This window comes from Pteropus vampyrus, unplaced genomic scaffold (genome assembly GCF_000151845.1).
Source record: "Pteropus vampyrus isolate Shadow unplaced genomic scaffold, Pvam_2.0 Scaffold43, whole genome shotgun sequence".
Classification (NCBI taxonomy): Eukaryota; Metazoa; Chordata; class Mammalia; order Chiroptera; family Pteropodidae; genus Pteropus; species Pteropus vampyrus.
In genome coordinates this window covers 9983409-10008649 of record NW_011888824.1, presented here as the reverse complement: position 1 = coordinate 10008649, position 25241 = coordinate 9983409, and the positions used below count along the sequence as shown (strand labels likewise).

The window sequence follows — 25241 nt, the reverse complement described above, 5'->3', positions numbered from 1 at the left end:
TAACCTCTTTTAAGCTCCGTTTCCTCATCTACAAAATGGAGAAATATACCTTTGCATCTTAGAACTCAAGAGAAATTATCTCTTTTTCCTATTTTTTTCCCACACCAAAGTGAAAATTTTAAATTTTCTTATTACAGTGAATATATTATTATCGAAAAATCACAAAATTGTCAAATAGGCAAAAAATATAGAATCCCATTAATCCTATACACCTAAACACAACTATTATTAACATCTTAAATGTCTACGTTTCTAAGTAGTATTGATTGCATTTTTTAAAAGAAAAACGGCATCACTCCATATATACTATGTTGTAATGTTTTAAATCCATCCCCAGCGACTTAATCTACATTAAATACAATATTTTATATCAGAAGTCAGCAAACATTTTCTGTAAAGACTAAGGTAGTATTTATGCTTTGACAATCACATACTCTCTGTATCTCATGTTTTTAATATTTTTCTTTTATAATCCTTTAAAATGCAAAAACTATTCTTAGCTCTGGTAGTACAAAAACAAGTCTCAGGCTGAATTTGGTCAGAGTGCTTTAATTTGCTGACCCCTGTTTTATATCAACGGAGATGTTTTTGTAATGTCTTTTCAGAACAGCTATGTAATATGCCAGTGGTATGGATATGCCACAATTTAGCCAGTTCCTTATTATTTGACACTTAGGTTTCCAATTGTCTTGGTGTTACAAACTGCAGTGGAATAAACATCCGTATACACATTTACTCGTACGCATGACTATTTTCTCAGTTTAAATGCTTGAAAGTGAAATTTCTGGTCAGAGGGCATTCACTAATTCATTCACTCATTCACTAGCTATAGTTGTAGGGTCAAAGCAGCCACAGACAAAATGTAAACAAATGGGGGTGCCTGTAGTCTGCCAATCCCTGGATTATGTTAACTCTATTGAAAGCATCTTAAATACTTTTCATTTAAATTAAGAGGTTTTATAATATTTTTATATATCCTATTTCATGACAACACTACATCTGTTTTTAATAGATCAGTGTTATTCTTAGAGTACCATAATAATTCAATGAAACAATGTCTTATACTAATAGCAATCACTATCAGAATATCAAAATGTCATGTAACTCAACACTTTTTTATTAGAAGAGTTTTGAAAATATCAAATTGAGGTACGTTGAGGAGTAGTTCCTCTTTAAAATACAAACAATAACTAACAGAACACATAATTTACCTCGTCCACTGTGGCCACTACTGCACTATCTGAATGCTTTTTAAAACCATTAACACACATACACATACACATGCACATGCACACACTTTAACATAGTTTAAGCTTTCTAAATTACTAACTTTCAAAAAGGAATTTCTTCTATAATTCTGACTTTTTAAAAATGTCAATTCATTTATTCAACAAGTATTTACTGAGTGCCTATGTACTACCTGCCAAGTTGCACAAGGCACTTAGAATACATAAGTAAACAAGACAGCCGTGGTCAGTGATTCATAATAACACTTGTTTTTGAAGGGTAGCACTGGAAAAATGTCCATAGAGTATTATTTTATGAGACATGGGAAATGATCAAGTAATAACTTCCATTTCTTCTCTCCCTCAAAAATGAAGATGGATATAATATTGTTGTGAGCACTGCACAAGGTAATCAGACAAATCCTTGCCATCACGATGCCTGATCATGTAAAACTGGCAATAGTATCAAACAAATATAGAAAGACAATTGTATAATACTATAGAGAAAGTTATCACTTAGGTGTTCTTGAAAAATCTTAAATTCAGCCAGACAAAGCACATTTCCCCCAACATGATTTATTTACAGCATATAATCATCTTTTCTCCTGTGACCAGTCAACATTTTGAAGGTTATCATTCAGATGGGTATCACCTTTATTAGCTAAGAAACTGATATATTGGAACCATTGAAAAGAACTAGCTCTAACAAAAAGATTGGGGTAGCAGCATGGTGTGTTTAAAAAAGTAAAACTTATGGACAAATACTGTATGATATCACATATGTGGAATCTAAAAAAGCATAACTCATAGAAACAGAGAGTAGAATGGTGGTTTCCAGGGCCTGAGGAAGGGTGAGGTTGGGGAAAATGGGACAGATGTTGGTCAAAGGGTACATATGTCCAGTTATAAGATGAATGAGTTCTGCTGATCTAATGTACATCGTGATGATTATAGTTAACAGTATAGTATTACGCACTTGAAAGTTGCTAAGAAAATAGATCTTAAATGTTCTCACCACAAAAAAGAAATAGTAATGATGTGAAGCGATGGAGGTGCTAACTAACCCTACTGTGGCTATTAATCATTTTGTGATATATGTACATCAAATCAACATCAATCGTACATCTTAAATTTACACAATGTTACAAGTCAATTATATCTCGAGAAGGCAAAAAAAAAAAAAGTAAGACTCAAAGTTCTGAGGTAAAGCACAGTGGAGAAAAATAGTAGTCAAGGATAAAGGGGGAGTAAAAACAGAAGTGTTCACACTGCAATCCACAGTCCTGTCTAAGCGCCAGACAGCAGACCCACAGAATCAAGGTACAAAATGAATGGATTCAAGCTCTTCTAATATTAAACAAACAATGCACTTGATAAAAACTTGAGATGAACGCTGAAAACTTCATCTGTTAACAAAATAGAATAAGAATGGGGTACTGTAAACTTGGCCCCTATTTTAGTCACTATAAGACAGTACTATTGAAGACAAATGACTGAAAACCGTGAGAAAAGAACTTTTTTGGGGGGTGTTGTGATAAAAAATTTAAAAAACAAAAATTCTGGCCAAGTCTAATATGGATCTTGGACTTGGAGGAAATAACATTTCAAAAAACTTTTTAAAAAGTCTTTATTATATATTAAAGTAATGATAGAAATTTGCATCACATATTCTTTAGGGATTATGAGAGTGCTTTTCTATTGGCTTTATTTAGCTGGAGTTTTCCTTAACAGAAATGAAACCCCAAATAGCTTATGTTCCATTTGCTACAATGTTTGTTAGATTTTAGGAAAAGAGCTTTATTATGATTCCCAATAGAGGAAATGTTTCCCTTAGTTCTTTTTTGTTGTTGTTGTTTCCCTCAATTCTTGATCTAGTAAGTTAGGTCATGGTTTCCTAAACAATGGTGATAGCCAAATCCAGATGTCTATTTTCTTAGTTCATTTTTTTAAAAGAAAGGAATCCTTTTGACTGTAAGAGGAATCTTTCATGGTATTAAGTCAGTGGTTCTCAGACCAGCATCACCTGAGAACTTATAAGAAATGTAAATATCAAGTCCCCAACCAGATGTACAGAATCAGAAACCTTGAAAGTGGGACCCATATATGTTTTTCTAAGCCCTCCTGGGGGTTCTGATAAACACCAAAGCTTGAGAAGCACTGAGTTTCTCAGAAGGTGGACTCAGGTAAATTCAGTAAGAATAAGAAATAAATTGATTGGAAACAATACTTTCATCAAAATATTTATATAATACCACAGATATATTGTTTCTGCAGTGAATCAAGCAACAATCTTTAATAGTCTTTAAGTTCAGCAAACAGCACAAGAGGTATTAAGCCACATGATGCTGAATTTGCAGTTTAACAGCCAACTTTCCATTTGCTGTTTGCCTGATATTTAAGAGCAAATGAGACAGCCAATTCCTAAATGAATGGCAGTCATCACTGCATAATTTTAGTCTTATGTGCTTGCCACTGTGGTTTAGGAGCTTATTTTACTGTTAAGTCATGTCTCTAAGTCACTTAATAGCATTAGAATGGAAAGATATGGTCAAATTTATGAGGCCAAGAACGAACCTCCTGTGAGTACTTTATACCACATTGAGAATCTAATTATTGGTTCACGGCACAGCATTTATTAGTCTTTTCTCTCTTTATACAGACTTTGTTGCAAATCAGCACACAATAGTATTTAGTTTTAAAGGGCCACTTATATGTAAAGTAGCTCTTGTATTTATTTGTGGTAGTTTACAAGTAAAATAACCCTTCCCGTTTTATCGTAGGATTAGTCATACAAGGTTTAAAACATTTAAAAAAATAAAACAATTATTTTTCAACAACGAGATCTATGCCAATATTGTAAATTTGGAATGCAATTGAGAAACATTTGTAAAATGAGGCATGGCTTACATTAATAGTGTGAAGATTTATGTACAACTTTCTTAAGACTAAGAGTAAGATACAATATGTGGTCTTTCGGTTGTCTGAAGTTTGTCCTCTAGTAGATTCATCACGAAGGGCTCCTGGAAACAATATTGCCTAAGTTCTTGCATGCTGATAATAGCTTGCCTCTGTATCCATTAGACTCGAAAGTCAGTTTTGCTAGCCGTGAAATCCTTGTTTCTCATTCTTGCTACAGCTTCCAGAATTCCCCCTTGAGATTGTCATTAAAATGGGAGATCTACTTACAATGGAAAGCAATCTGCATTCAAGTTTTGGGTAAGGAAGGAGTTAAGACTGTGGCTACTCTGTAAGTAAAGAATCGATGAATGCTCCTAACTGTTTCTGCGTCTATAGCAGTTTATTGTTTTCTTTGCAGTGCTTCTCCACTTCTTAGCATCTATCTCCCTTCCACTATCAACCAGATAATTTCTCTCCCACAGAACACAAGGTTTCTCCAGGGCATTAAGCTATCCAACTTTCCTATTTCTTTTTCATTCCCAGGTATTTACATATCTGGACTCCTTAAGCATTGCATAGCACAAAGCACAACGCTACATTTTATCAGAAGGAGGCATTGTTTTTATGCCCAAAAATGGTTTAAGAAGTTTTTAGTTATGAAAAGGAAACTTCTCTCACCACACCCCTCCTCCAATTTATAACATTCTGTGAACTTGAAAATCAGTGTATCATAGTTTGAGAACGCTGGATTTAGAGGATGTTTAAAAGTCATTTATTTCATATTCCATTATTTTAAATTAATGAAAAAAATCTGAAAGTGATAAAATGACTTGATCAAAGTAATGCAGTGAATCAACAACCTGAATCTGAGAAGCCAGGATTACAGATATTCAGAGCAATGTCTTTCTACTCCATAAGAGCGACTTCTTAAGTTTATTAGATCGATATCTCTAATACAATGAGTAACTCAAGCAGACCCCTATTTACAAATGGCTTACCTACAGGCTCAAAATTTGGAATTTTCTTTAGGAATAAGATTTTAAGATCATTATACAAAGTCTACTCTAATTACAGGATCTCAGACAAGTAGTTAATATCCCATAACTGGAAAAAGAGGTAGAGTTTTAGGGTGATGAGAGAATGAAATGAAATAAGACACTGTTGACTTTTTATCACATGTATAGATTCCTCCCAATATTTTTAAAAATTTATGTTTCAAAAATATAGAAATTTCTAATACCTGTGTACCCATAACCAAGCTCTATTAATTCATATCACTGTAGTCAAACTTGCTCTAGATTTTTAAAAATAAAGTAAAATAGTATAAACTATAAAAAATACAGTTTCTAATTACCTCCAGTTTCCATCATAAAGTGAATCTAGATTTTGATTTGAGAAGGCTCACGAGTGTCTGGCAGACTGTATGATTTCCTTTTCATAGTCACCTCTTTATCTCTCAGGCAAGGTTTTCTTTTCTCCCTGGCTCATTACTGAACAGCTTTTTCTCTTACTTTCTTCTTTCTCAAGCAAGCCTGCATTGCTTTTGAAGTTTCTTAAGGGATATTTACTGCTGTAACAACAGGAAAAAGGGTCCTTGCTATGTCTTTCCTAATACCGTCTTTCAATTAGATCCTGTAGAGAAAGACAAAGTCACAGATTGTGCTAAGTGCCTCAGTACTCCCAAATTTCCTTCTGCATTAGCTATACATAAACTTTATTGTTGAGTCTATACACTTACCACAAATAACTCTACTCTTTTGCCTTTTAAATGGTTGATAATGGAAAATACAAAGAAATTTCCAATGCACATTTTTTTAGAATATGAAATATTCTACATAATATTTTGTATAACACTTTAGACTGATTCATGTGTTTAACAAAAAAATCTTGTTACTATAATTAGCCTTTGTCTTTTTAAATTGCTTTTGATAATACAAACACTGTACAAGAATTTATGACCAATGTTTTTACTTAAGCTTTGTTTTACCTCCATTTCCATGTAAACTAAGTATAATATCAACATCTAATAGTAGTTGTTGTAAATAAGCCACCATCTGAAATGGCAATCTATAAATTGACTATAAAGAAGGAAATTCAATTATCACTAAGGAAAAGTCATTTTCTTTATGAAACAGATGTCAGAAAGAGGAAAAGGTGACTTTCAAGTCTTTATAGGCTGGATGCTTGGAAGAAAAGTTTAAAAAATTTAAATCTGAAGAGAGGCTAGAACTGAATCCTGAGTAAGTCTAGGATGCAAAAGTTTGGTAATGATTTTTTTTCCTAAGTCTATTTCATTTTTCCTTTAATATTTTTCTGATCATAAGATTATTACTAGGGCACTATGGAAAATCTGATATGTACAGAAAAAACATAAAGGCAGGGGGAAAGCTCATATATCAACCAGAAGCAAATATTTTTTATATTTAAGAATAGTTTCCTATATAATGATTTTCTGTTTTCTATAGCTGAAATCATATTATACATGAATTTTTATATCTTGCTTTATTTATTACATCAATACTTGTCCATGTCGTTAAATAAATGAACAAGTATAAATTTTAATTGTTGCACAAATGCCATTATGTGGGCATTCCATGATCTGCTTTACCATTCTTTTATAGCTGGAAATTTGAGATGTCTCCTCTTATGTACTGAGTCTATAAAATATATCCATTAACTGCTTTAGGTAGAGTATGATTATATTTTGGATTTTTCCTTTGAATAGATTCCCTAACGTAGAATAATTGGTGCAAAATAAATACCTTTATTAAGGGTCTTCTTATATGCATAGGACTTAATAGCTTTTCAGAGCAATTGTATCATATTACAGTCTCTTCAGCAATGTCTGAGTAAATTTTTGCCGTACCCTCATGAAATTGGGTATTTATATGTTTTTAAATCTTTGCTAATTTGATTTAAAAAGGGGGGGGAGGAGTTGAAGTGTTAGTATTTTTGAGTATTTTTAAAAAGAATAAATGATTATTCTGTATCTGTCTGGATATAGAGGGGAAAGAATTGAATGTATAGGCAAACTAGTGAGACGTGCAATACCCAAGCAGTGGTAAAATGACATTGTCAATACCTGAAAGTATGGGAACTGCTAGTCTATCTGAGTACTAATTAAACTCCATTATTTGAGATGGCATCTTGAAATTGCACAATGGGATGGGCCCCTAGGAAAAACTAATGGCAAAATGCTGGGTCTCTGATCTAATCTTAGTTTAACCTTAGGGGCCCTGGTTTTGAGTCTTGTCTTTTGACAGCAATTAACATAACTGAAAGAAAACATACTTCGTAAAGCTGGTGTACTGCAAATCTTAGACTATGATAAATGATAAATGGACATTTAAATCATTTTTACAGGTACTTTTATGATATATGACAATAAACCTGAGCTTTCTTTCCTCTCTTAGTCTAAATAAATAAAATATAGAAAGCAAATAGGCAACTGGATTCCAAATTTTTGTTCACAGTCAGGAGAAATTTATTAAAGTGCTATTGACATATGTTAGATTTATGAGCTATTCCTGAATCCATTTTGGAATTCCCTAATTACATAAAAGCATTCCAATTGTATTGGTAAACCTTCACAATTTAGATCTGTTAATAAGGCCAAAAGATTTTAGTTTCATTTGAAGTAACAAGATATTATCTTTTTCCTTCATATTTATCAGAAAATGATTCAAAATTGAAAAAAAAATTATTCTTTTTTTCTAAATTGTATGCATCTACATCAATTCAGCACTCTCAATTACTGTCCTCAATATGCCTTACTTATAAAGAAGTTGAATGTATCGCTTAATCATTAAAATGTCACACCAAAATACAGATATACATTTTATCAACATTTTGAACTGTAACCGACAGTAATTTAGAATAAAAAGAGAAACTAATGCTGAAATCACATGGATTTTTGTATGTATTGCAAAGTTTTTGCCGTATGTACATACTAGACAATTAAAAGCATTTTATTCTAGTGATGGAGAGTGTGAAAGAATAAAGGATAAAAACATACAGGAGGATAATGAGAATGCTTACAATTTAAAGAATTATTTGGAAAAATTTAAAGACGGCTTGATCTTTGATTTGAAAAAAAGCATAAATGCAACAAATAATTTCAAATACAACTTGAATAAAAACCTGTTATAAACTCACAAGTGTTATGAACATATCAGTTTAGTTTTCAAATCTTAATTATGCTTTGTTGCTCAGGAAGTAGAACATTTCCTGGATTATAGAAGATTATTGCTAGCTTATTATATGAGGTTTAGATGTTGAATTGATGAGCAAGTAAAAAAGAAAGATGGTGGTTCTAATCCTGGTAACTTTCATTTTGGGAATAATTTGTGGGCAGGGCCATGCAGTAGACAGAGCAGGGTACAATCCCAGTTCAGTCACTTCCTACGTTACTCAGGAATCAGCTGCATAGAGCTTCAGTGTATCTACAATGAGAGATGCAATTTCCCCAGTATTGCAACTGCACACCTAGCATAAAATGAACTCTCAAAAAACGGTCTTATTACCACTATTATCATCACTGTCTTCCTCCTTCTTTTGTTCTTTGTCACAAAGGAAAGAGAAAATGCTATTTTCTCAAAAGCTTCAATGGTGTCATTCAGATCCTGGCTCCAGTCTGGCCTAAAGCAGTCCTCTTCAACTTCCTAATCCTCCCTCCATCACTCTTTATCACATGAGTGTGTTGTATTTGCTTCACAGCACTTAACACTATCTGAAATTATCCTGTGAACTCAACATTTTACCTCATTAGCACGTTCATTTCATGAGAAAGAGATTTTGTCTAGTTTGTTCACTGCTGAATCTTCCAGAGACAATACAGTCTGGCACATAATAGATGCTCAAAATAATCATAGATGTCCCATAATATTTGTTGAATAAAGGTATGGATCATAAGTAACTAAATAAATTAAGAATTGCAAGCCTGACAAGATGACAGAGCTTTAAGGTCTACTATAACATCTTTAAAGTTAAACTCTAGGTTAGTATTATTGTAAGCCTAGTCAGAAAACATTAGATAACATTAGATAGTCATAAAGATTTAGATAGCAGAAACAACATAATGTTACAGTTGTTACCTGAATTAACAGTTAAGCCTAAATTAAATAGTAAGTGTACTTTCTACTTGACTATAGGAAGTTCATGAGAGAAGACTAACCTAAGAAGCCACTATTTAATAATTGTGAAACCAAGTTAAATATAAGAATTGAAACAGCAGTTAGTGATTTATAAATTAGAACAATTATGGCTATTAATACATCAAGAACTTAAAAAGAAATCTGTTAAAAAATGATTAAACAAGTAAATACATCAAACGAACAGTACTTCTAAGACAAAGGTGACAATCTCTTCTGTTTATCTGGTCTAACCCTAACCTAATGGCAAGAACAAAATACAAAACAGATTTCCTCATTTTGCAGAACCCTAGATTTAATCACTATTTGTACTGCTTCAGAGGAATTAGATACTTTAAATTATAATAAAGCTCAATTATTAAGTTAAAAACAAACATACCCCTCAAGGCTTAGGTTCATTTTATCATCAATGTAAAAGCATTTTCAGCTAAATTATAAAACACTGTTTGCTTTTAAATGCAGAATTATTGGTGGCACATTCAGATATATCAACGTATCTCACTTAAAGAAACACTTCATAATGCAGCAGAAAAGTGTTCAGTTATTAGAATGGTTAACCCCCAAATTTGTTAATGAACTATTTTCTAAGGTGTTTTAAAGAAAAACTTTAAATATATAAGCATAAATCTGTGGCATAAAAAGCTTAATAAGAAAGCTTGTAAATGAAATCTTCATAAGACTTATTTTACAAGGCACCTTATATCCCGAATGTTTGTGTTCCCCCCAAATTCCTATGTTAATTCCTAATCCTCAGTGTGATGGGTGTGTAGAGGTAGAGCCTTAGGAGGTGATTGATTTATGAGGTGGAGCCCTCATGAATGGGATTAGTGCCCTTAAAAAGAAACCCCAGAGCTCTCTCTCATCCCTTCTGACATGTGAGGACGCATGGAGAAGATGGCATTCTGTGAATGAGGAAGTGGGTTCTCACCAGCCACTGAATCTTCTGGCGCCTTGATCTTAGACTTCTTGGTCTTCAAAGCTTTGAGAAATTAATGCTTATTGTTTATAATCCATTCAGTCTGTTGTATTCTGTTATAGCAGCCCAAACAAACTAAGATAGTACCTAATTCCCAAACCATAAAAAGTTTAACCAAGCAAATTTTTATAAATCAAATAATTTACACTATGTAAGATTTAATTTTTACAAATGCATACCACCATGATCAAATTTACTATAATTATTGTGCATAAAATTTCATTTAGTTATTGTTTAAAAGAATCAGCTCTGCATAGGTATATAGTTGCAGCAAATCCAACTAATTAGCTAATATGCATTTTGTTTACATTTCTTATGCCAACTCTAATAATCTGTACTAATTTCTTAAGGCTCTAGAGTTGTGAATGTTTGTCCAAAAATCTTCTATTTCAATTTCATACTGTGTAAATATTTTTTCCTTTTTTGTTTAAACAATGACCTTTGTTCAAAACATATTTTATACAGATTTATAATATTATACCATGTTTATATCTTAGCAATTTAAAAATAAGTTCACTGATGCTTAGTATTTTTTTAAAGACTAATTTTTACATTATATCTTTTCAATTAAAACGCATTTCATAGTCAGCCATGCAGACGGGTTCTGGCAAAATCCTTCCTTAACCACTCGGTCTCATGATGCTATCCCGAATTATGACACCACTCGAACTGCCCCATTTTTTAAATGTCTTATTCATACATCTCACTACATAGCCTTAACTTTCAGAGCTTCCAGTTATCTGTTAAATTACTGCTAACGCTCTTATTCTACTTCAACTAAACTTCAGGCAATTTAACTAGTGCGCTTTCTTTCAAACCATCACTCATCTGTTTGTTGTTTTTTTTTTTCACACTGTCTTATATTCATCTTGGATTTCATAGCCTATATTTTCAATAAGATTTTTGCTAATACCTTAAAATCCATGTCTTTGTCTCTGTCACACCTGGCTAGCAAAATCCAACTAAAATCAACCAACCACCTTCTCCATGCCTGTACCTGAATTGCTGAGCACTGCAGGAGAAAGAAATGGCATATACCTGGAAGGAATGACATCACCAACCTAGATACTATCCAGAAACTCTACCATATTTTTCTAGTCAATTCTCTCTAGAACGACAATTTTAAATTATGCACGCTTATCTCAAATGTTTGTTCTCTCCCCCTGGGTCTCCGCAGATATCCCTGTCTTCTCCTTCATCATACAGTTAATAAGGGCCACGAGATAGTACTTATCTAGTGTATTTGTCACCAAATATACCAAGTTACTGACAGGTGTGCCGTCTTTTCCTCCACTCTCTCATACTGCAACGGAGGAAGGACCACTTCCTAATGCCACCTGTCCTCTGAATCCCACCCTCCTCCATCTTCTTAAAGACCTTTTCCTCTTCAATCATGAACAACTTGGATTCTGTGTATTACCCTACCAAAAGCTCTCCCAGGAAAGTCATTTGTGACCTCCATATTGCTATATCCCAAAGATACTTTTCAGTCCTTACACAACTTGCCCAAGCAGCAGCCTTTGACACAACAGAATATTTCTTCATTTTTCAAAATACTATTTATTTTCCATTGGCTTCTTTGATAATTGCATTCTATTCATCTTTCTCCTACTTCTGGGACCATCGCTTCTAGTCTTTTCTAGCTCCTTCTCCTCACAAATGCTCTTTTCTCAGTCTATATATGCCCCGGGCAACTTCATTCCCTTCAACTACCATTTAGCTGTTGAGGACTCCTGAGTCCTTACTTCTATCTTGTGATCCCTAACGTCTAGCTGTGACTCAGTATCTTGAGCCAGAATGCCCAGGTTTGAAGCTCAGCTCTGTCACTTTGCATGCCCATGGCTTAACTCTCTCCGTGCTGTTTCTTCCTCTATAAAATGAGGATATAAACAATATCTACTCCTACTTTATAGGCTTGTTGTGAAATCTAATGAATTAATATTTGTGGGTGGGGACCGTGTTTCTCTTGTTTGTTATTTCTGCAGTATCAAGGGCAGTGCCTCGAAGGAAGTATTCAATAAGCCACTGCTGATTCATTAAATAAATGAACTTACCGGATGGCAAATCATCACAGTTTTGAGGAATCTTCTAATAGCCCTATTAAAGTTTAAATTCTTTGCTATAGCTACCTCAAGATACTCTTCTAAAGGATACCACAATTTGAAAGAAAAAAAATATGTAGGAATATTCCTGGAAAAACACAACTTTTGTTTAACCCCCCTCTCCAAATCTAGTATAAGAAATCAATGTCAGTATGATTCAAGCAATGAAAATGATTTGAAGTATTGGTTTTAATAGACATTGTGAGTTATGAAATGATTCAACATAAATCTAAATATAAACATGTTACCTCATCTCTATCATTAGGCTTCTGTAAAATAAGAGGTGACTGGCCTGTGGAACACTTAAATCACGAAGAGAAAGTGGTTGAAGGAAAAGTACCAGGCCCTCGGCGTCTAGTCAAAACAGATGGGTGTTGCCAGAGAGCAATGATTAGGCCCCTCATCAGACACCTGCCTTAGTGTGACAGGCATTCCTTTTTCATATGGAGTTGATGTCTGTTTGTCAACTTTTTACTGTCTGACATTTGCAAAGTTAGGGGAGAACCTAGAGTAGATGTTTCTTGGAAAAGCAAAACTTTGTTGAAAAGAACTGAAGGAGTAGCCTTTTACTTGAAATGTTATTGAAGATGTGTATTCCCATCCCAAGGTGCGACTTTCCACTTTCTACCTTGGTTCCAAAGGCTGGAGATTTTTCCCAGAGGTGCAGAGTGATTCCAGTTTGTGGACCCTTGAAAAGTTCCTCTCTTCTCACAAATTCCTATCTTCTGCTAGTCTTGGCAGTTGGGAAGGCTACACAGTTTAACTCAAGTTAGTGGCCACTACAGCTCATTAAAGCTTTTCACTAAATTTCCCTCCTGGGCATATGGTACTAACACTGCATCCCCTCCTCAACCCTTTAAATTATAGTGGCCATGTGACTTGCTCTGGCCAATGAGATGCAAGCTGAAGTAACAAATGGTTTTCAGAAGATACATTAAAATCCAGTGTGTGATTTTTCCAGGTTCTTTTTTGCTATATCTCTTCCCATAAGTTCTGCCTTAGCAACTGAAAATGACCCAGATGGCTGCTACTCCGTCAGTCTGGGCTCTGGAGGGAAGATGATGAGAAACAGAGTTGTGAGCAAAGAATGAGGGTGGGCAGAACATATAGTATGTAGAGCATACTGTCTTAAACCACTGAGGTTTTGAGGTTGTTACTGCATCATAATCTAGATCTATTCTCACTGATATGAATCTGAAAACAGCTTACTTTGGGCAAGTTACCATGCGAAACTAAAAAGGATACAAATATTTCATTAAGAAACAAGTTATTCTGACTTTCTCTTTCCTTTAGGTGCCAACCACTCCTGTTTGGTCTATCATCTCAATCAATGAGATGGAAAGATAGACAAGCTTCTGCCATTGGTACATTAGCATGAATAAATTTAGGAGTTGGAACTGCTTTTATGAATTGCTGAGATAAAGTTCTTACAGCTGATAAAACTTCTGTGCTTTCAAAAGCAATTATAAATACAGAACAGAGATTTATACAGAGAGACACATATAGCAGACCTGAGTTAAGAAGCAGGTATGATTTCTGTTAATTTATTCCAGAACAAATAGTAATTTTATTTGTCTTAAATGTTTATTATTTTAGAATCAATTCCATATACTCCAAGATCCCTTTTAAAGTACAACATAAGCTTCCACTCATAATGAAATATTCAAAATGAGACAGTTGTAACTCATTAATCATGGTAATTTAATTACAAATATAAGCAAAATTACTGTTCTCTAATATCATGTTTTATTAAATTAAAACTTTTAAATGAAAATATTAGCTATTCCTTATATCATAGTCATTTCTTTCATAAAAGTTCAATAATGAATGCTAAATAGTAAATTAATAAAGTCTATGTAAGGACCAATCTAAACCTCTAAGAAGTCATCTAAACAAACACATTAGTAGACAATAACATAAGGAAACATTTAACAAATATGATTAAAATTGTTCTTTTCTAGGAAATTAGCATCAATATGCCACTAGCATAGAAAATTTTAATTGCATTGTTTTCTCAAATTAAAGCAAACATATGCTACAGAATTCCTCTCACATTTACCTTTTCTCTAATTGCCCCTTAGGTTTAAAATTTCAGAAAATCTTCTAATGTCAATTCTATTGAAAAGGTCCACAGTAAATGACCTACCATATTTGGTTATGATTTATATTTAGATATAGTCTCTAGATCACTGGTTTTGAGAGCTCTTTTCAGAGAAACAGCATGTAGGAACCAGATGAAAAAGGAAAATATTCTGCGGGGTTGGAAGGAGCAGTGGGGTGTTGTTGCAGGGACTGATACAGGGGGTTAGAGATTGGGCATATTTTCAATCACCTTATTACATTCTCTCCCTCCCTACACTCTAGCTCAAGTCTTTGGGACGAGTTGCTTCTTTACATTATCAATGTACAGATTTTACTTTAAAATTTACTGGAAGAATTTTTTTGTTGGGGTTCACAGAAAACCTAAGAGAGGTTTAGTCAACACTTACTAAATATTTTTCTAGGGCTAGTCACACAGTGCTAAGGAAAGGGTTGTAAAAACAGTGGAAACTTAATTCTCACTTTCGACATGTACGAATTCTACTGGGGAAAAGGAGTTGAGAGAGTAAGAAGAGTCACAGATCCATAAACAATGAATTGTAATAATAGCATTTGCAGAGACCACAGGGAAGGAAGCGACTGACTGCCCAGGTAGGAGTTGGAGGTGGTCAGAGAGGGCCTCGTGGAGACAGAGAGCAGTCTAGGTTGGTAGGAGCCACCGGTAGGCAGAGGGGATGTGCATATAAAAAGCACACCAAAGTGCTTAGGGTACTTTTGGGAGAAAAAATCCCACTGTGTGAGGGGAGCAATGAAGGAAACCAGAAAAGACAAGCTGAGGTTAGATCTATAAGGCTTTGTAGGCCAAATCAAAAAGTAAACTTTTAAGGCCACAGGGACCTATGGAGGTTTGCAAGAAGGGCTGTATGACACAATTATATCTTTACTGAGTGTTAAAGTGGAGAACTGACTGAAGAGGGAAGATGCTGAAAATATGAAGGTCAGTTCAGATGGACATACCTAAGTCCATTTTATGCATGCTTATTATCTTGCCATACCCAAAATAAAACAAACAAAATCGTAAATCTTTTCTTCATGTTGGTCTGTTCAAGTTTCTCAGTTTTGGTTTATGAGAGTTACATTTTCTCACTGAAAGATATGCTCCACAAGGCAGGGATTTGAGGGATTTTATCCTTAGGTATATCTCAAGGCAAAGAAATGTGTCCAACATGAGGCAGGAATGCAACCAACATCTACTAACAAATGACTTCTCCCAGGTTATGACTATGTCTATTGATACATGTCTCACTGCTTTATCTGTGTCACTGTCCAACCTGGCTACCACTATTTCAACAAGCCTCTTTGCTGGGTTTGAAGCACAGCATACAGACACCTGTGAGACTCTTCTTGTAGAGAGGGCCACTCAAACTTGCCCTTATCAAACTCTTCCATTGCTTAATAGATGAATAATATGCTTCTTTCTGTTACCAAGTTCTCTCCAAGAAAATTATTCTCAGTACAAATGTTAACGAGAAGAAAAAACTTTGTAAGTTTAGCTCTTTTCTCGTTTTACAATCTACTTATGTCCCTATTTTTATTATTTCCCTGTCTTAATTCTTCATTTCTAATTAGTAAAATATAGACTTAGTTAACATATAGTAATTTTTTTCATAATATAGACATTTAGAATTATGTATTTCTCTAAAGACAACTTTGGCTGCTTTCCACAGAATTTATAATGATGCTTATACTTTAGTTGTTTGTTAAGTAGTCTAAAGTAGTCTATTTTAATATTATAGATTCATTCTCTGATCTAATTAAGAGATTATTTAAAAAATTTCATGTGGTTTCATCATTTTAAATATGTATATCATATTTTTCCAATGTTATATTTTGATTGGTGGCACTGTATATATATTTTAATAAAAAATTCTCATTATCTATAGCATATGTTGGTCAATAATTTACCCAATTTTTAAATTTCATTATGCCATCATTGCAAGCCTCCTTTTTTATAGAATTGCTCAAATCTATTATTTCTTCCTTGAATAGACTTATTTATTTTAACCTTAGACTACTGTAATCATTTTTTTCAATTTCTGTCATTTTTTTTTCAATTACGCCCTCTGTTAATATCTCTGCTTTCTGGATTCAACTCAACTTTATTAGAGACCATAATTAAACTATATTTAAAAGCATAAGATAAATTGGAGCCCAATTTTTACAATTTAGGCAGGATTTGAAGAGGGGGGTGCTAATGTATTTCTGGTGAATCCTGCTGTATCGTTGAAATTTTCTTGTTTATATCAGATAGTTCTATGTTTTATGGAAATTTAGTATGCATACAAGTAATATTACATGTGGGTTATTTTATGTTATCAAATTTTCAGTGTTCATAAAACTAGCAAAACCAAATTACTATTAGTTCTCTGCCCTTCTTTGCTCTGGTTGCTAGGAAACCTAAACCTAGTTGCTGTACCAGCTGTTTGTTAAACTTACCTGTGACTTTAATACTCTCTGACTTTATTCTCAGTTTTTCCACAGCTCTGTGTGTATTATGCACTTTCTGTAAGTCACTATAAGTTTTTTGCAGAATAAGGCAGGAAACGGATGGTCTGGGAGGTGACTTCATCTCTTTCATGGACTGTGGCAAACACTGAGTTTGAAGGGTATCCCCATTAATGCATCCTAATTTTCTAAAAGATTGCTAAACATTTTTATGATTATTTATCACTACATAAACTCTACAACACAAGTGTCTCAGGCCACTAAACATCCCAAATGTCTGAATCCTATAACGAGAAAAAAATATAGATCTTTCCAGCACTAAACTTACTCTCAATCTTATTTCTCTCCTTCCCATTCCACAATCCCACCCTCTTCCTTTCATGTTTTCTCCTTAATAGTCTTAAACTCAAAGGTATCAGCTACTTCTCTTCAGCAATCTTTAGTACTGGTATCTGGAGCAGTAGATTTCTTTTGGTGAATTTGGAGAAAAATTCTTTTGCTACCTTCCAAATCAAGGATATCTTGGCAGAGTAAACTGATCTAATGTAAGAATCCATTATATGTGCTCCCCGACTCTTGGATCAGATGTCCTCATTACCTTTTCTCATTGAAAGCTAGTTCTTCAATCTTTATAGTTTCCAGGAGTTGGCCTTTTGTTTTTCTAGTTCATGTACTTAAAACATACTACTCAAAATGTTTTCTTTGAGGATTAAATATCTCGTTAGTTCTAAATGTTCTTTCTTAATTTACAGAATAGATTAGTTTTCAAAAACTTCAGGCAAGTTTTTTCATTAATTTATCCATTTCTATAAGCTTGTCTATTTCCTCTGACAACTTTTTCATAATAAGCTTTTGTTTTTGTTTTTGGCTCCCAAACATCATTTCTCCCTATCCTTCCAAAGGGGCATCAATTTCCTGTTCAGGAATCGTTCATACTTCCTTATTCTTGGTCTTCACAGAATACTGAATCAAACCTTGTGGAAGATTTCTGCTATCATATCCTCCCTTTTATTCCCCAAGGTCCCCACAGGGGTCACATGCAACTAAAAGCTGCCAGTTGACCTCTTTCTTGTGGGACTTTGTTTCTCGAAAAGGGTACAAAAATAGTGCATGTTTATTAATTCTAGAATGTCCCAAAGTGATTATCAAACCATAAAGATCCTCTGTGGCAACTTGAGACTGTTAGTTCCAACCTGTTCTGCAGGATTCTGGGGCATTACAATGTCCTATAAAATTACCTTCTGCTTAATATAGCTTTTGGTTTCTGTTGTAAAACAAATAATAATATATGGTATATTCACATATGCTATTTTCTACATATGGTATATGTAGAAATAATAATATGTGGTATATTCACACATGCTATTTTCTTGCAATGTCTTGTTTTTCATTTATCAATTTTCAATATCATTTTTTGCTTTGGATAGTTACTCTTATTCTACAGTGATGTTTTCCAAAGTTTGTTCTGGGAAACAATATTTATAACTCAGGGTTAGGAGATGGGGGGATGATAGTTAAGTAAGTTTAGAAAACACGGGGATAAATAAAATTTAATTCATTTCTTTTTCTGTGAATTTTGAATTTCTCAGAAAAAATACAGGATGTAGTTTCTTCTGACTTATTTTTAGTATGTATACAGATACAGATTTATCCTGCCATATCTAAAGAAACTCATGGTCTGTAGAACATATTTTGGGTAAAGATATTCCAGATACTGATATTTACTGTCTCCAATGAGGACTTTAAATTCCCTTGAGCTTATAATAGAGCTTTGCTATTTCTTATATTTATCTTTATTACTGCTCATTCCTATTTAATATTCATCTTATCTCTATCCTATCTGTTTATAATTGTTATGGTTGTTTTCATTTCTTATGTAGACTTTGAAAATCTTGTGGCTTGACTTTTTCTTTCCCCTCAGTGGTACAAGATATTTTAACTGAGTTAGGGTGTTTAAAGATTCTGAATATGCTCTTGTAATCAAAGTTTACTACAGGTATTTAATGTTTCTATTCTTCTTTTGATAGGTTTAAAGTTTCATTGGCATTCCTGATTATTGTTCAGTGTTTCTAATTGTAATTTTCCTGAAGCACGTAACAGAAATCAGTGGTACTTCCTCTTCTGTTTTTGTAATATAAATTTAAAAATTTTGAGCTTATATCAGTGTGTGCCTGATGGTGATTTAAAAGATGTTCTCAAAATACTCTTGAGCCTCAGTGATGAAGTGAGAATGTTAAATTATGGTAATTTAGTAGCTCTTTTATGAGTTAATTTAGGAAGATGGATTTTCTTAGATTATCTTATAAATACCTTGATCTAGATAAAACTCTATCAATAAGCTGAAACCAATGTATTCATAATTTGGCCATGTTGGTGTTCTTTTTAGTAAATGAATGCTCAATTTTTCATTTTGATATAGAGACAAATACCTCAAGCGTAGGCTTGGGTAAAATTTTTCCTGGTCACCTTCCTGATAGCCAGCTCCCTTGAGTGCATTGATCAATGACAGGCAATAGTCAGTGATGAAGTAACTGAGAGGAAGAAGCAAGAGATGATGTTGAAACAGTCTAGAACTAATCACTTTTCACCTGGCAATTCCACTTTAGAGAATAAATATTTATTGACTAATTACAGCTATACTTTCAAAATACAGGAATACTGGAAACAACCCAACTATCCAACATTTAGAGGACAGTTAAGCAAAAACTATGCTAAGAAGATAAGTTCTTACAAAGTAAAATTAAAATATATGCTATAGAAATAAAATAAAAAGTATATAAGAAAGGAAATATCTTAAAAACTTTTTATCATAAAGTTAAAATACGGAAAATCTAGATATAATAAAAACAAAGTTTCCACAGAGATAAGGACAAAGCAAACACATTAAATGCATGCTTATTTTCAATGGAGGTAGTCTTTGTAGACCTTTGTTTACTAAGACTAGCTAAGTATAGAATAAAGAAATATCCTCCCAAGGTCTTAGGCAAATAATTTTATCTACAGGTAAACTATATCAGTAGGTATTACATTTATATAAATATATAAATACTTATATCTATAAATAAGCATACATATGGAAACAAATATATGTATATAAACTTAAAACACTGTTATGAATGAAAAAGTATGTTAATTAAATATGATGCAAATTTGGAAGAAATACATGATTTGTTTCTCTTGGCATGCTCTACTATCCTATTTGAATCCAGATGTAGAAGTGTGCAGTCCTTATTTCCTTCTAATTGTCTCACCTCCACATAAATGATGAAGAAAGCTAAAACCGAGGCCATCTTAAGTCTGCCATGTGAAAAACAATGAGAATACCCAGGAACTGGATACTCAAAGACAGGTATTCTAAAAACAGAAACTTGTTAACTAAAATGATATTAATTTTAAACATGACTTTTAAAAACATGGATTCCCTGGCTTAATGCTTAGAACACCCTAAACCAAACTGAATAAATGAAATTATTTGGGATGGAAAAAAGAAAAAAACAGGCATAATGTACCAGAGGGTCTCTTTATCCTGGCTGAGAAGGTGACAGGGTCCGTGATGAAGAACAGAATTTTACATATAAACAGGGCAGATATAGGGCAATATAGAAGCCATCTACATAATTTTGAAAAGCTCTATGATAAGATAAAATCTAAAGAGAGAGAGAATGCTAAGACCGTGTGGGATGTTTTATTATGGCTAGGAAAGAACCTAAGACACAGGACAATGTTAAAGCATCTTTTCTCATTATAACTCTGCTTAAATCTGTTTGAAGGAGCATAGAAATGTATGAAATCCTACCCTTGGTAAGATCCACTCTTCTCCCTCCAGAATGCTGAGGCTAACACAAATCTGATTGGCAAACAATTGAAATGCATGACTGTTTTTCCTTGACACCAGTTTTTAACACTGTCAACATTAAACGTGAGATCTGTTCCAACAACCCTTAGTGGACACTTAGGTTATTCATAAAGTTGTCTAAAACCTTTCACAAAAATAGCATCCACGCTTTTATGAGCATAATCTACAAAAATCCTTTTTTAAAGTCTATCGATAAAAGGCAGCTAAATTAAAAATTTCTGCTTTGCTCCAAGCAACAGATAATGAATTAAGCCTTGCTCCAAGAAGAGCTCCAAAGTGCTTCACATAGGGATATAGGCCCACAAGACTCCTCAATGGAAAGCCGAATATCTCACTTACCCGCTTCTTTCTTAAATAATGTAATTTTTATATCTTAATTGCCAAGCTTTCTTCATTTTAAAGTTTTTATTACACTAACATTATGCTAACAAAATAAATTTTTAAAGAAAAAAATTCATTTACAAGTCTGCCACTACACTAAACCTCTTTATTTTATCCATAGACATATATAATTTATAGTTGTAATCGCATCATATGTAACACAATAGAGCCAGGCTTTTAAAAGGCATTCCTTTATATTTCCTGATAACATGATCTGGCAAACTTTCCCAGTGTGCTCATTTAATTAGTACATATTATATGAAATCCAGTGCATGCTAGAGGCCCATCAAAATGTTAAAATTCAGTGTATACCCCGTAAATATATATCACAAAAGGTATCTTTTACCCTAAAAATATAATTTTAAGACTGTAATTCACATTTATATGTTCCTTTTCATCTTACCTCTTCTCCAGACAGATAGTAGGCTGAGAGTAGCCCACCAACAAAGCGTATATTTACTTCAAAGACGGAAACTTCAGCATTCTGTGGAAACAAAATAAAGGGGGTTCATAGGTGAATGACAGTATACAATTGAAAAAAAAATCATTGTGATAAAGTATACTAGATTTTCAAATTCTTTTCAAATCTTATGCTTTCCCAGATAAATTTATATACAAGAGGGAAAAGTTCTGTCTCTTAACACTATGAAAATATATACAAATAGATAAAATAATTTTGACTCTTAAAATCACAATTTTAAAAATATAAAGTTATTTCTTCTCTCTATTCAACAGCAGACACAATACTCAGTATTCTCTATTGGTGCAGATGCAAAAGGGCTGGAGCACTCTATTTTTCTATTCTGTGTTCTCCTTTTATTCATTTGCTTTTTCTTCCTGAAAGGCCATTCTGACTCATTATACTTTGGCTGGTAGTTCAACATTATTCTAGCCTTCTTTGCACATCATGTTGAAGTAGCACAGATAGAGTGCAAATCAGATTTTAAGAAAGGAGATTTGGTTCTAGTGCTGGTTCCCAACTTTCTGCCTGCAGCCTGGGATGGTCACACCTCTCAGAGAAGAAATTTCATCTTTGCATAAAGGAGATGATAATCGTAATATATGTTGTACTTTGATGAAACAGCTCTTGTTTACATCAATAAAAGCTTGCTATTAATATTATTATTATTTTATGCTAATATCTTTATATGTACTATGTCTCAATTCTCACACCAACCCTGTGAAATAATTGTTATTCTTATGTCTATTTTACAAATGGGGAAACTGAGATTTGAAGTGGTTACTGTGACTTTTTTAAGGTCAGACAACTAAAAGTGGTTGAATCAGGATTTGAACTTGAGTACTCCCATTTTTGGTCCAGGGCTCTGCTACCTTAACTTCTATATCACTGCATATAATAATGTACCAAGTCTCTTTATTAATGGTCATATAATTGTGGCAATAATTAGTAACTCTTGCCAATACTTTTCTTATTTTATGATATCTGACTACTAAATGGATTTGTCCCACATTCTGTTACTAGATAATTTAGCACAACTAACCTACAATAGATGTAAGGTACACTTCAAGCTGTAATTAGCTTCTTTTCATGTTCCTTGTGCCTACTCAGCAATTGTTCACTTCTGCGTAACATCAAACTATTTACTGATAACCATGGGGGATAACAGTAAACTATGATATATGGAGTCACTATCTAGCAGATAAACTTAGTCAAAGTCATAGAGATATTATTTCTTTTAACAAACATTCATTAACCAACTACTATGTGCCAGGCACTGTTGTAGGTTCTAGGGACATGGCAATGAAGACTAACAAGATCCTAAAACTCATGAAGTCTACATAATAGTGGGAGAAAACAGTTCCAAGGGGAAAAAAAAGGAGATATATTGTCACTTAATCCCTGCAGGCTCTCTCTAAAAAGATATAAGGATCCAATTTTTTCTTTAGCTAAAATTTTTTTTTTTTAATTTCCTGCAAAAGGAAGATTATGAAAACTATTTAGGAGGGAGAATTACTGGGCCAAAGTTAGGCAAAAGCATCATAAAATAAAGACAGGTGAATTTGTTTAATTGTATTTAATTAAATGTATTTAATTATTTGCCAATTACAAATAATTTGTAATATGTGTCTATTATAATTTGATTAAAAGCACTCTATATAGGTACGATTTATCTGTGAGGTGTATCACTCCGAATGAAGTTATGTAAATATTGGTAAAAGACTTAGTATTTCACAAAATTACTGACAAGGAAAAGAAAAGGGAATCCATTGATCTAATTTGGTTTACATAGCTATATTTCTTAAGTCTAAGAGTAACAATGTCTGATAGTAAAATCTAATGAATTTAAACCCTCAAATTATATCACTCTCAATTTGTACTTTTGTTTTTCAGTTTTTAAACCTTAGTATTCTAATGTTTAAAATGTATTCTACATTTCTGCCTATTGAGCCTGTTAAGATAATTTTATATTCTTACTTTGACTATGGGTTCATTTGACATGTATTTTCTCTTCCTCCTATAAAAAATGTAGATAATCCGGACTTTCATACAGAGTATCTGATAAGAATTATTGCAAGGTAGAGGACTCAGGAATGTCAAATACCGCTAGAAATTTATGTTCAGCTAGACATTCATCACCTGTTGGGTACAGCTGTTCAACCAGTTATTGATCCAGCAATGTATTCTAGAACCTAAATTCTATTTATCTTGCTCTACCTGTAAGACGTTGAGAGGTGATCCTGCAAAGTGCCATACTCAAGGTCAGTTGCTTTGTCTTTTAAATTTCATGGATCTAATAGTCTAGCAAGTCTAAGAAGCAAATCTGGCTGTTAGTGAATCCAGGCAGCATCCCAGTGATTGCTGTGTCCTTGTCTTTAAACATCTTGCTCAGGAATGTCACATTACCATTAGTAGTACTCAATAGTCATCACATTTCCCTCCTTTTGAAAACCAGAATGACATCTGAATTCCCAACATAATTTTTTCTCCTTCCCTTTTTTTCAAAGTTAAATCTAAATTATTTAGAAAATTTAAGAGCTCTTTCAGCTTTCTGGGATATACTACATTTTAGGTAAGGAGACTGAAATTTAGATAGATACTCTAGGTCACTCTTTATAGACCCTTAGATGAAAAGGACTAAGAAGATAATTTTCCCACTATAACAGACTGGTTGGCTATATTGGGGGCAACAACTATAAAAACATTACACTAGAGCCAGAAAGACCTGAGGCTGAAGGCTGGTTCAGGAGCTAGCTGAATGTGTGGTCCCAGGCAAGTGACTTATTTTCCCTGAATCTTGGTTTTCTCATTTGTAAAAAGAGACAATGCATTCCTTACAAGGCACTGTGAGTCTGTGACTGTAAAGTACTGTGCACAATGCCTGGCACAGCTAAAGCATTCAATAGAGAGCTGCTACCATTACCACTCTACAGAAGCTCAGCCTAAATTACTTTCCACAGAGGTTACTAAAAAATCAGAAACTCTAGAATCATAATGTGCAAAATTCTACAGTGCAAACTGACACATCTTCTCTGAACCCTCAGGGGAATCTTATTTCTCAGTGGTTAAAAACCCTCTTTTGAAATATATAGTATCCTGACCAAACTTCCTTTTGGATTTCATGTACTTTATGAGATATCTGGATTTTTAAAAGTGAATTTTTACAATCTGAGGTTTTAGGCCATTTTTATAAACTTCTGATTCTGAGTTCCATTAAAATAATCTTATTAAATTTAAGTGAACATATTCCTCCTATTAATATCCATGCAGTGTCTTTTAAGATGTTCTAAAACTTCTCCAGTGACTCACCCTAATGACAGAAGAGGACAGCATGTAAAGGAGGGGAAACCCAAACAGCTTGTAATACTAAAATCTTATGTGATTTAGCCTAACAATTAATGTGAATTTTGCAGTCTCCTTCATCTGTGCTTGCTTTAAAGTAAAATTAACTTCCTTAAATCTTTAAGTAAGGTTGCATCTCAGGAATACAGCTTCTAGTATACAGTTGCACGTGAGTGTCAGCTTGAGAAGCAAATCCAGTCTTCTATTTAAATTGCATGTACCTATTGGTTAATATCACAACTGATGAACAAGTGGAAGTTGGAAGTTTTTGGCTAATAGCATATTCACAAAAAAATCCGAGTTGG

The 25241-nt window shown here is 33.5% G+C and overlaps 1 protein-coding gene across 1 annotated transcript in view; it reads right to left on the bottom strand.

Annotated features, from left to right (window-relative positions):
• MAN1A1 (mannosidase alpha class 1A member 1) overlaps positions 1-25241 on the bottom strand; it is a 157409-nt gene that overhangs the window by 80164 nt on the left and 52004 nt on the right. The window contains exon 4 of the mRNA XM_011358770.2: positions 21538-21618. Coding sequence (XP_011357072.1) covers positions 21538-21618 — 81 coding nt within the window. The remainder of the gene's footprint in view (positions 1-21537; positions 21619-25241) is intronic.